This window comes from Podarcis liolepis (genome assembly GCF_965112155.1).
Source record: "Podarcis liolepis genome assembly, chromosome: 4".
NCBI classification, from domain to species: domain Eukaryota; kingdom Metazoa; phylum Chordata; class Lepidosauria; order Squamata; family Lacertidae; genus Podarcis; species Podarcis liolepis.
The window spans coordinates 34,571,713-34,584,583 of NC_139558.1; the positions used below are offsets into that span (position 1 = coordinate 34,571,713).

The 12,871-nt window shown below is 41.2% G+C and overlaps 1 protein-coding gene across 4 annotated transcripts in view; it reads right to left on the bottom strand.

Annotated features, from left to right (window-relative positions):
• Positions 1-1,363: 1,363 nt before the first annotated feature.
• Positions 1,364-12,871, bottom strand: part of OCA2 (OCA2 melanosomal transmembrane protein) — a 153,793-nt gene continuing 142,285 nt past the window's right edge. For all 4 annotated transcript variants that reach the window (XM_083501713.1, XM_083501711.1, XM_083501714.1 and 1 more), the window contains exon 24: positions 1,364-3,472. In XM_083501713.1, the coding sequence (XP_083357839.1) occupies positions 3,388-3,472 (85 nt within the window). In that variant the 3' untranslated portion in view covers positions 1,364-3,387. The remainder of the gene's footprint in view (positions 3,473-12,871) is intronic.

The window sequence follows — 12,871 nt, forward strand, 5'->3', positions numbered from 1 at the left end:
TATCTCTTTTATAAAATGATTTAATAACCAACAGATTGCAGTATAATCCTTATTAAAAGAAATTACGTTTGCTAGTTCTTTACTCTTCATACACAGAGCTTTTCATCTCAGGGTGCCACATGTTGTGTACTTTGGATTTCTCCCTAGGTAAAGGTAAAAAAGGTAAATGGCCCCTGGATGGTTAAGTCCTGTCAAAGGTGACTGTGGGTTTGCACCGCTCATCTCGCTTTCAGGTCGAGGGAGCCGGCATTCGTCCACAGACAGCTTTCTGGGTCATGTGGCCAGCATGACTAAACTGCTTCTGGTGCAACAGAACACTGTGATGGAAACCAGAGCGCACGGAAACGCCATTTACCTTCCAACCGCAGTGGTACCTATTTATCTGCTTGCACTGGCATGCTTTCGAACTGCTATGTTGGCAGGAGCTGGGACAGAGCTCACCTCGTCATGCAGATTCGAAGTTCCGACCTTCCAATTGGCAAGCCCAAGAGGCTCAGCGGTTTGGACCACAGCGCCACCTGCGTTCCCTCAATTTCTCCTTATCATACAGCTGTTAAAAGCCTCTGGGCACAGTCCAAAGGAGGACTAGGTGTATGTAGGACAAAACTACACATGCTGGATACTATTTTATTGTAGTATTACAAAAAAGAACAGCAGCTTATCTCAGGATTGGCAGTTTACTCCTTCTTTGAATTGTGGCAGTTAGAAAAGGAGATGGCAAGCTTTTCCAAATATTGGGAAGTACCGTATTTTTTGCTCCATAAGACTCACTTTTTCTCTCCTAAAAAGTAAGGAGAAATGTGTGTGCATCTTATGGAGCGAATGCAGGCTGCGCAGCTATCCCAGAAGCCAGAACAGCAAGAGGGATTGCTGCTTTCACTGCACAGCAATCCCTCTTGCTGTTCTTGCTTCTGAGATTTAGATTTATTTTTTCTTGTTTTCTTCCTCCAAAAACTTGGTGCGTCTTGTATCTGAGTGCATCTTATAGAGCGAAAAATACGGTATTTACAAGAAGATGTTTTTTTATTCCAGATGCACTCATTCTCTCTATAGCTGCCCTGGTTCTATATTTGCAATCACATTACCCATAAGATTGCACTCAGATAGTGGGAAATGATTCTGCCCTACTGCTGTTCTTCAACAGCACTGATTAGCAACACCAAAAGCAAGTATGTACATATCCTTGACTACTACCAAAAATACTGAAATCACTGTATCCCCCACATAGGTAAACAGTTCTGAAATTTACCTAACAGACTAATTTATCCTCATTTAATTTATATAAACCCGTCTAAGTGTTGAATGATAATATTTCCCATGAAAACACTTAGTTGCAGATAACCATGAGCCAGATTAAAAGGGATTATTGTTTCCACTCCAAATCTTCCTTTGGATGTGTTTATTTTAAAACACAGACAATGATGTATCATTCATTATGCAGTTTGCCTATTTACTCATCTACTAAAGCAAACACTGGCAGAGTATCAGGTGCTTTCATACAATTAGAGAATATATCAACAGGCAAATCGACAACCAAAAGAAAAACTACTGAACATAGCAAGTGAGGTTTTCATCTGTGAGTACATGCAGACCATAGCAAACATAATTTTAGGATAAAAATATAGTCCCTTGTGAATACTCATATCTCAAAAAGCATTTATTTGGATATTACTTAGGGCTGAGCTAAAAAGGGACACCACTTTCACAAGGATCATTATCGGAATTGAAAGAAGTCTCCCTCTTTCTGCAGTTTCCGGTGAATCATTGCTAAGGGGCTGTAAAAGTGTTCATTTTCAAAGAATCACAGAGTTGGACAGGACAGCAAAGGTCCAACCATCTGCTGATGCAGGACGTATGTTCAAATTTCATTGTTAAAACCACTGCTTAAAAACTTACAACGGAGCCAAGTGTACCATTTTCTGAGGAAGTCTGTTCCAGTATCCAAAAAACTCATACTAACAGAGACTCTGGTTTTTGTTTTTGTTTTTAAAAAAATGTTTAGTAACACTATCCTCTCTTCATTTGAACCTACTGGTTTGGGGTTCTACCTTCTTGGGCAATAATTGTCTTTATTTAACTGTCTTTATTTAATACTATTATTGGTTACAACAAATAGTCAAATCTGATTAACTACCTGGTATTCTGATGTCATTGTGCCCATTGTGTGGTCTCAAGTAAGAATGAAACTGGGGGGAACTCAAGTGGTTTATGTGCATGGAGAATAAGATCCACTCATGCAATGGCACTTTCCCCCTTCTACTCCTCCTGTTCACCCCTTAAAACTGTTCTGGGGGGTTCCTCTAACTCTCCAGAACAGATTTAGAAGGCACGGGAGGAAGGAGGGGCTGGAATCTCATTGCATGAGCTGACATTGTTCTGCACATGAAACAAGTCTGTTGAATCCTACCAGGAGTTGTTTCCTTAAAATGTCCACTGAAGTGGGAGCAAAGCAAAGGACCTCTGAGGAGTATCAGGCAAGCGTCTCATAATAATAATAATAATAATAATAATAATAATAATAATAATAATAATAGGATTAAAGATCTGGGAGGACTCATCCTCAGCAAAATCACTACTTTCGAACTGAAAAATGAACCTAAAGAAATTTGGTTCCACCATAAGACCATTTGTGCATCTTAAATCACAATATTCTGCTCTATAAGCTGGTCAAAGAACATAAGCCCACAGTGACGTAAATTAAGGATGGAAGCACATTATCTAAAGGGTCATATGGTGATTTTTTCCCTCTGCTATACAATTTTAGACTGCAGGGGGGGTTCACATCTGAATGCTTCTTCATATATAAAACTAATAAGTAAGGATCTAACTCTTCACTTTTTCTCTTGACACACTAGCTTCTATTCTGTATGGCATTCACACAATTCTTCCACCTTTAATCTAAAATGGTATAGCCCATCAAAATGTGCATTATGAGATGTTTTTGATTTTGTGTCTCAGCTGTTTAGCTGCCAGTTATTAAATACAGCTGTGGCCCAGAGCATCCTGTGCATTAGACATGAGCACATATCTCTCTTGCATTCACAATGGTCCCTGTCAATATTTCAGCAGAGGTAGGCAATTCACACACACACACACACACACACACACACACACACACACAAAATAATGTGCACAGAAATTGGTTCTCTCAACTGAAATGAATGTGGGCATCATTTCCAAGTGGAGAAATTCTATATAGGCATCAGATGAATTCCCATGTTCATAACAGAAAGCTGGACAGGAGTAGCAGCATGAATGACTCCACTCCCCCCGCCCCCCAAATAAAAGCTTTTTGTTTTCATACAGCCTTGTAAAAATGCAACAGAGGTTGGAAAAGAACGAAAAATGTCTTTTGGTCTTCAGTATATATAATCAATATATACATTCTTAGGTCCAACCCAATACAACGTGAGCAACAAGGAGATAGCACATTCCAATGATGCAGCTCATAATCATCATGGGAAAACCCAACCTGAAACAACAAGAAAAGATCATTGAAGAAACATCACTTTCTTGCTGAAATTCTAAATTAATTAATCAGCCACAAATACACATAGTAACTTTCAGACCCAAAGTATTATTAATCACATAATATCCATTGTTAACCAGAGCAAACTCATTGAAATCAATGTAGTAGCTAAAATCCATTGGTTTCAACTGGTTTACTCTGGGTTTGACTCGATGAGGTATCACCTATATTTTCCGAAAATGCTGAATAAGAAGGCAATGCACATTTCACATTAAATCTAAAGAGGAGGAGGATACATGACTTCTTCACAGAGTTTTGCAGATGCAAAAGTCATTCATACATCTACAGTCCATCAAATCTCTCTAAAAACTACAAGTGAGCAAAATGTAGCCATTGAAAACAATGTCCTGGGAATCAGACTCATCTAAAGTACCATTGATTTCAAGGGGCTTAGCCTTAGCAAACTTGTGCTGGATTGTGGCAGTAATTTGGAACGCAGTAACTCGGGGATTTCATTTAGATGTCACCAAGGCATGTACTAGGTTTACCAGTGTTCCTCAACAGAAGGATTCTAGAACTGCCAAACTGTCTCTTTGGTTTTGCCAGTTTATGCAGAAAAGGCAAAAAAACCTATAAAAATGGAATTAGCCATCAGCATTATAGTACACAAATTATTATACATTCTTGAAATTTGTAGGTCTCTACAATGTCAAGCAGACATAAAGCACTCATTTCCATTAAAAGAGCTGAGAAAAATTGTGGGGGAGACCTAGACTCAAGGAATAGTACATGAAATTTAATCACTTTAGTTTTCCAAGCTATCATCATCAGTTTCTGTTTCTTCTGCTGCACCACATTTATCCAAGACCTCTGAAAGATTTGCCTGGATTGAAATATGTTTCTCCACCCCAGCTGTGGGGAACCTCTGGTCCTCCAAAGGCTAAGGAACTACAGCTCCTGTCATCCTTGGTCATTGACCATTCTTGCTGGAGCTGACGCAAAGTCATAGTTCAGCAACATCTGGAGCGCCAAAGTTTCCCCAGCTCTGATCTACCCTTCCACATGTCAGATTATTTCTTGATTGGGTGTCTTCCCAAACATAGACTAGTTTCTTTCACATGCTGCAGAAGATGGAGGAATCTGAAATGGGGGGAAAGCAAGGGGAGTTAAAGGGTGTGTTGCATACCCTCCAACATTTCTCCAGTGAAAATAGGGATGTCCCATTCCATAATGATAATGTTACTGTTTATACCCCACACATCTTTTTCGGTTGCCCCAGCCACTCTGGGCAGCTTCCAACATATATAAAAAACATAATAAAACATTAAACATTACAAAAACCTTTGTACAGGGCTGCCTTCAGATGGCTCGGGGGTCAGATAACTCCATACCCTCCAATATTTCTCCAATGAAAATAGGGACATCCTAAGGAAAAGTGGGACATTCCAGGATCAAATCAGAAACCGGGACAGCTTCTCTAAATCAGGGATGTCCCTGGAAAATAGAGACACTTGGAGGGTCTGGTGTTGTACAAAGGCCTCGTCACCATGTTGCAAGAGAGATATGTTTTTAAAAATTGTACAGGGCTTATGAGGAGTGACTGGACCAAACAGATAAAGTCTGGAAAGATGATCATATTGAATCCTGCTGCCTTTTGTTTCATTGATTATATTCCACTCTGAGAGACCTTTATGTATTTTTAGACCATAAAGTGATCCTAGGATATTTGCCTTTCATGACAAAGAATAAAAATTTATAGCCTTCAGACCTCTGAGGTTTGATTAATTTAGTTTTAAGAGGAAAGCTATATAAAAATGGCATGCATCATTTTAACTATAGAAAATGTATTTTAATTATGTGTGTGTGGGTATTGGCATCTAAGTAGTGTATAAGTCAAATTATAATACTGTGACACTAATTTGTTTCTCATAATTTGAATTAATTACATAAACTTGAAGTAATTTTAATGAGAATAAAGTTGCTCGTCACCTGATTTAATCATTAAGCAGCTTCATCTTTTTATGCCTTTTTATTGCTAAGTACAGTTTTTGTGCTTTTTTATTCAGTTGAAACATGTAGTGATTTTTAAGTAGAAAGTCCTTACATTTCCTTATCTCACAGGTCACTTCCTGGCTTCCAAATGGTAATCTGCTTTATCTTTTCACAAAATTATGACTAAAATAATGCAATTATTAAACACCATTTTCAAATGTGAGAGAGGTGGCTGTATGGAGCTAAAGATTAATTAAATGGTTACATCTGACTACTTTTCACACAAGAAAAATTACTGCCGTCTATCTCATAGCCTACATTTTTTTCTAAAGCATGCTTTCTTCTTTTTAACCAAATGAGATGAGAGGAAAATCGAACAAAAAGGCAAACCATAGCCATTTAAAGACATTCAAATAAAGCAGTGTACATGGAGGGATAGGATGTAAATGTATTGGTGGTTGTGGCACGAATTCTTTTTCTCATGATGCCTTGCCTTGATATACAAGCAGTTGTATCATTTGAGGATGGGACAAATATATATATATTTGGATCTGCAAGCACATGCACCTAGATCAGGGATGCAGAAGCTGCGGACCTTCAGATGTTGTTGGAAGGTCCAATTCCCAAGGAACCCCAGTCAGCAGGGATGATGTGAGCCGTATCCCAACAACAAATGGCAGGGTGAAGGGTTCGCCATCCCCACTGTCTGCTTGTTCTCCATCCTCCAACATCCACTTGCTATCCCGTGGTGCTTTAACCATTGATACTGGTCTCTGAATTTATGCTGCCACAGAGTTGGGACCTCAGACCTGTATATGTGTCCTTCTACCAAACCCAAACGTACCTTGCAACCTGAGGATCTCCAGGGTAGTGTTTAGACACGTGTGCATCCTCAGCGACTTCTGCTGAGCCTTACCACTGGTACATCTAATCCATGGGCAACCAACATGGTACCCTCTTGATGTTGCTAGATTAACAGCTCCCATCATCCCTAACCGTTGGCCATGCTAGCTGATGCTAATTGAAGATGTAGAGTAGACCAACAGTATCTAGATGACACCACTCCACTATTCTTAATTCATGTCAGCTTTCCAAGGAATCAGGCAGAGACCTTCTCTTGGGATGCACTACTTGGAAAATATCTTTAGTTAAAGGCGAAAGATCTATACGATCTGAGGAGAAACCAGAGTATTACTACTTGGAAAATATCACAGGGATTGAATCTAGGCTTTTACCCTGAGCCATGGGCCCTCTGACATACAATATATGCCCGCAGCCCAATAGCAACAAACCAGTGCTGCTGTAGTTTGAGGATAAGACTTTATGCTACATATATCATTCCTTGAAGTCCAACCAATTTCCTGGACAGAGACTGAAACAGCACAGAATTCTTCAGATTACTTTTTAATGTGTGCCATAACTCACCTAAAAGTTGGGCAGGGGGGGGGAAAGAGACAGAGTCCATTCATTGTATATCACTGTTTTGTTCATAGTTTATGTTTTCTCTCTCTCTCTCTCTCTCTCTCTCTCTCTCTCTCTCTCTCACACACACACACACACACACACACACACACACAAAATGTCTGGTGCGAGAGATTCTTCAAGAAATTTTATTAGGTAGCTATCTGCAAAAAGCAGCTATATACATGTTGAATACTCCTAAAATCTACATTATCTACTAAAACGTAAATGATTCTGTATCTACTTGTTTCTAGCACGTCATACAGTGGACTATACTTTACAACCTATGGTCTGGATCCTAAGATAAATTAACTTAAGCAAATTCATAGAAGGAAAGTTTCCAGTTCTCCCTCTCCCTCTCTGCAAGTCACCTATGGCTGCTGAAAAGAACTATCTTGGGGTTTCAGGGCCCCTTGCAATGAACATGAGATGGGCCTCAGAGGTTGTTGTGAAAGAGGAAGAAACAGAGAGCTTTCTTTTTTGTGCAGCATAAAATTAAGTTTACCCACAACATAAACAAGCAAGCATTATACATATATGCACTGTAAATGACCAAGATAGCCTATGTGCATGTGCTTTCAGATCCAAATTTCAAGCCATTGTGGCACCATTGTCTTGACAACAACGACAACCACAAACAGGAAAAGCAAACATAGGCTTGGATCCTCAGAGGTTTTCCATCCCATCCTCCTCCTTGTTCTGCTGGAATTCTCCTCTCTGGAGAAGCAAGTCCTCGACAATGTGGATGAGGCTACCAAGCATGGAAGGAATGATCCCAAATGAGACTTGGAATATGTAGTGTTGGCCACCCACAGCTTTAAAGGGTGATTTGACAAATTAACGAAGGATGAGGCTATCAAGGGACTCCTAGTCATGATGGCTATGTTACCTCCAGAATCAGATGCAGTATGTCTCTGATTACCAGTTGTTAGGGATCTGCTAATAGGGAGACTGCTTTGGTGCTTATGGCCTTCCCATGGGCATCTATGGGATGGGGGCATCTATGATCTGAGAGCAGGATGCTGGACTGAATTGGCTTCTGATCTGATTCAGAAGGGCTCTTTGTATGTTCTAATTTTCTCATATATCAAATTGTAGTACAATTCATAGACATATCTCGTAAAACACCTCTTTCCAACAACATACAGACAGACCCCCCCCCCTACATTTTAGAGATGTCCAGAACATCCACTAAATTTTGGGCACCTGTTTTGCCAGACACAGCAGGTGGCTAAATTTGCTTTGTGATCCTTAATGCCACGTCAAAATTGCTGTGGATTCCAGATAGCCTAGATTTGCATGAGAATTGCTGTGTGCTTACCTACCAGTAATCATACATGGCAGTCACCAAGGATCTGAAAACACTGAATAAAACCTATAATCCTATTTTGCTCTGATTGCTAAAATTGCAAGAATTACTTCTGGATTTCTGTCTCTTGAGTCTGTGCCCAGATTTTTACATTTAGCTGCTTTTAGCAATAACCCACACATCAGGGGTGGGGGTGGAAGAATAGATCTCAAGAAAGACAAATTAAAAGCTAGGTTTTGCTCTTCAAATTTGGAAAATCCTGCCGGATTTATTTTGTTGAAATCTGCACTCAGTTTTCAAACAAAATATGTGCTAAACATTATACTGACCTTCTAGAGAAAGTACAGCTGCCAGATGCTTCCTATTAAGACAGTAAACTTTTGGGCCTCATAACATCATGCGCACATTTTCTTACCCAGAAAGCGTTATCTCTTCCACTATCCTTTTCAACAGATAGCTTTCTGATTCCTCATGAAAGCATTTCCCATTGCACACTGTCAAGTATCTAGTCTTGAACTTTGGTTCCTATCAAATTGCCACCAGTTTCCTACCAGAAGTGGTAAGGAAGAACTTTTTTCACCTGCTTCATCTAATTTGTAGATTAGCCTTCTCCAACCTGATGGCATCATCATCATTATCATATAGAAGCGGTCACCAACATGGTGCCCAGGTGATGCCCTTCAGCTCTTCCCTTAGAAGGGGTGCCCAAACTTTTTTCAAAGAGGGCCAGATTTGATGAAGTAAACATGTGTGAATCCTTTTGGGGGGATTTTACCCCAGGAAATAAACTGCCACAGGGGCAGGATTAAACCAGCCGGTGAACTTTGGACATGCCTGCCTTAGAGCAAAGCAAGGCTTCTGAGACAAACATACCCTCACCATCCCATTGGTCATGAGATGGTCAGCATGATTATTTTCTCTCTTAAGAAGTACATAGAGCTAAAGGAGGAAGTTGGAAGGGCGACTTACTCTTTCAGCTCTAGGCCTATGTGCTTTCAGAGGATCAGATTAACTCTCCTGGATCTGACTTTTACTCAGATTGCTTGGAAAAGCTGTGTGTGTGTGTGCGCGCGCACGCGCACGCTCATGCACATTCTCTTTTTGTGTCTTGCAAGGCGGACCGATCTAGGGAGAGGGAAGATAAGTGACCAGAGTAGGTAGTGCCCATGGTACTTACTCAAAAATCCAAATGTGTCCACAGGCCTAAAAACGTTGGTGACCTGAAGGAGTGTCTCCACCCCCATCGTTCAGCTGTGACACTGAGGTCCAGCTCCAAGGGCCTTCTGGAGGTTCCCTCACTGCAAGAAGTGAGATTACAGGGAACCAGGCAGAGGGCCTTTTTCGTAGTGGCGCCTGCCCTGTGGAATGCCCTCCCATCAGATGTCAAGGAAATAAACAACTTTCTGACTTTTAGAAGACATCTGAAGGCAGCCCTGTTCAGGGAAGTTTTAATGTTTGATGTTTTATCGCTTATTATTATTATTATTATTATTATTATTATTATTATTATTATTCTCTAAAGTCCTAATGCACTTTTCATCCACCAGACAAGGGAGGGAAATACAACACTATAAAATACAGCCATACAATGAAAGTGATCATACACTAAAATCAAAATTTAAAAAACCACCCCTCTTCACTATGCCATTAAGACCACCAATTGAACAGTCATGTAAAAAATCACCAAGCTCCAAATAACAAAATTAACTGTCAATAAAATTAGCAGAAAACTGCCTGGGTGTTGAGCTTTCATCCTTAAAGAGGTTGCTAAAGCAGAACTCCCACATTCTCTGGCAGTACTGACATGCTGGCAGGGGCTGACGAGACCTGCAGGCTAAGATATATGGAGGTTATCAGCTTGGGTAAGGTTGTAGATTGTGACTTCCCTTATGCACAGCAATGCTTTTGTAACCAAGAGGATTGATTACTGAATTGTGCTCTCCTGTCTTGGATGGCGAAGACAGAAGCTACAGCTGGTGCAAAGCACAGCAACTCACCCCTTAGTTGAAGAAGAATAGGGAGATAGGAACAGGTGTATTCCAGTCTAGGTGAGCTGCAAGGAATTTGCAGTTAGCTTCAGGTACTATTTGAAATATTGGTTTCATCCTTTGAACCTCTATGCAGCCTGAGCACAGCGTAGTCCAGGGACTGCATGTTCCAGCATGAGATTTTAAGAACTTCAAAGGAGGACCCGCTTTGACTTCCTTTCATCAAAGTAGTTAAATCTGCTGCGGTGTGAAGCAGGGCCCAATTCTAGCTTTTTGGAATAATATGCTGCCCGAAGATATCTACCTCTGCCTCAGCTTTTCTTTGTTTAGGAAATGGCATAAGGGCTAATCAACGTGTGTCACTAAATGTTACTGCATTTAACATGAACATTTTTCAAACAAAGACTCTCCTCCCTGCAAGAGAGGGGAGTGGTTGTGGCCGGGAGCCGGACTCCGCTTCAAGCAGGGGGCGTTTGCCCCCTGCCTCCCACCCACCTGGCTGGCGCCCACGCCCTTGGCCAGGCACCCAACCAGGTGCCTTCAAGGGGGCATGTACAGCAGCCTAAATTGCTGCGGCGCCAGCCTCCAGCCCTCACTTTTTGTCGTCCCGTCGCGAGTCACCCACCCTCCACTCCCTTAGAGCAGGGTTTCCAGTTTTCTTTTGGCCTTGCTATGGACCTTAGGTTGGTCGCCCTGGTTGTCCGGGGGGCCTGGTAGGAATTTTTCCATTTGGCATTAGGCCTTTTGGTTTTTTCGCCTACCTCGTAGCAATCGTCACAACTTTTGTGGTATTGGTGGGTAGGTTAGGCATTGGAATAATGTGTTGTGGTGTCGAAGGGCTAGGTGTGGCCATCGCCTGCGCCTTCAATTTTTGGGTATTCCGTTAAAGGAATCCGGCGGTCGTGTATTCTGTCCGATGCCTGCTTGGCGGGAGGCCATGGCACGACCCTGGGTGACATTAGGGGAGAGCTTATAGTTGGATTGACATCAACAGGCTCCACCTACTGGTGAATAAACCCCCTTTGTTTTTTAAACTCACCCCTCTCCGAGTGGGTGGAGTCAGCTGACATAATCCAATGCCTAAGCCAATACCTTTTCACTTGCTGTAATCAATAAAGTTGTGGCCTTTTCTTGCCCATTAACCTTATATCACATGTCCTTGTGTTTCATTCCACTGCGCAGGGTTCGGGTCCTCGAACCACAAATATAGTTCTTGAAGCAGGATCAGAACCACAGTAGGCAGGAAGGGAGAACTGAGCACTTTCCTCCTTACTATGATTCCAGTGGAAATTCTTTCATCCTGCCACCACCCCACAACACTGATTATTTCTGGTGGGTAAGTTCTTATTGCCACCCATGTGAAAGGAGGGCAGTTTTTGTCAGGACAGTGGCAAGGGGGAAAGGTCAAGCTTTCCCTCCCTAGACACCAGGGGCCCAGTCCAGTACTGAGCCATAGTCAATGCTATTTTTAAAAAAATATTCACATTAAATTCCAGTGTAGTGTCATGGTTAGAGGTTTATGAACACTCATAACCCTCTTGAGCCCAGCCCAATTATTTTTCTTCTCCTCCGCTCCCTCCCACCACTAAGTCCTGGCGATGGAGGTTAATTGGGAAAGGGGAGAAGGAAATGGACAAGGAAATACCCTCTGGAAAGGGTTCGTCCACACTTCACTTGTCCCATGCCTGAAAAGCATGGGTCCGACAGGCTTTCTGCTTCTCCTGGGCATACTATCAATCAATAGATTTTAATTGTTTATAGCCAATGGCCATCACAATTCAATATCAGCACACATCACACAACTATAGAATGAAAGACATTACATGCATTGCATGTGCTTACTAGGCATGGGTCTGATCTGAGCAGTTTTCCATTTGCCCCGCTGCTTTCCCCAGGAAAACCCACTCTGTACCCCTGAATCCATGCAGAAAACCCAATTAACGTTTGCTCCAATTCAGTGATAAAGAGTGGATTTTCCCAAAGCAGTGTGATAAGCTGTGGATGAGCCCACAATCTATGCTTGCAAGCTGTGTGCACAGTAATAATAATAATAATAATAATAATAATAATAATAATAATAATAATAATAATATTTCTAAGGCACTCTTGGCCACCTGGAGATTCAAGGCTTTCCGTTGCCACATGCAGGGGTCCAGGCAAACACCTGGTAACACTATTCACAATGATTTGAAAGCTCTTAAAAGTTTCACAAATAATTTTTTTAAAAATGTAGTTCATGCGATTCAGAAATCAAACATAGTACAAGAGCACCAAGTTAAAGCATGAAGAAACTCACAGTATGTGCAACTTCAAAAGCAAGCAAGCAAAATAAGAGAAGACGATGATGAAATGGCAACTGCAGCTGGGGAATCAAATGACCTTAGTGTGAAATTAAAATCTGCAGTCCCCATACAAAATGAATGAATCCAGCTGATAACGATGAAGTTAAAAATTAAGGCGCAGCAAATTGTGATTCAAACATGTGCACAAAGCAACAAGAATTTGACAGCACAGAATGTAATTCAACACAATGCTATTGGTCATCCGAATTAATTTATTATACGTTTTCAGAGAAGTGTAGATAATTCACCAAATAAAAACCCAACGCTGTGATGGATAATGATTTCATACTGCAAGTTTGAATGTTATAGA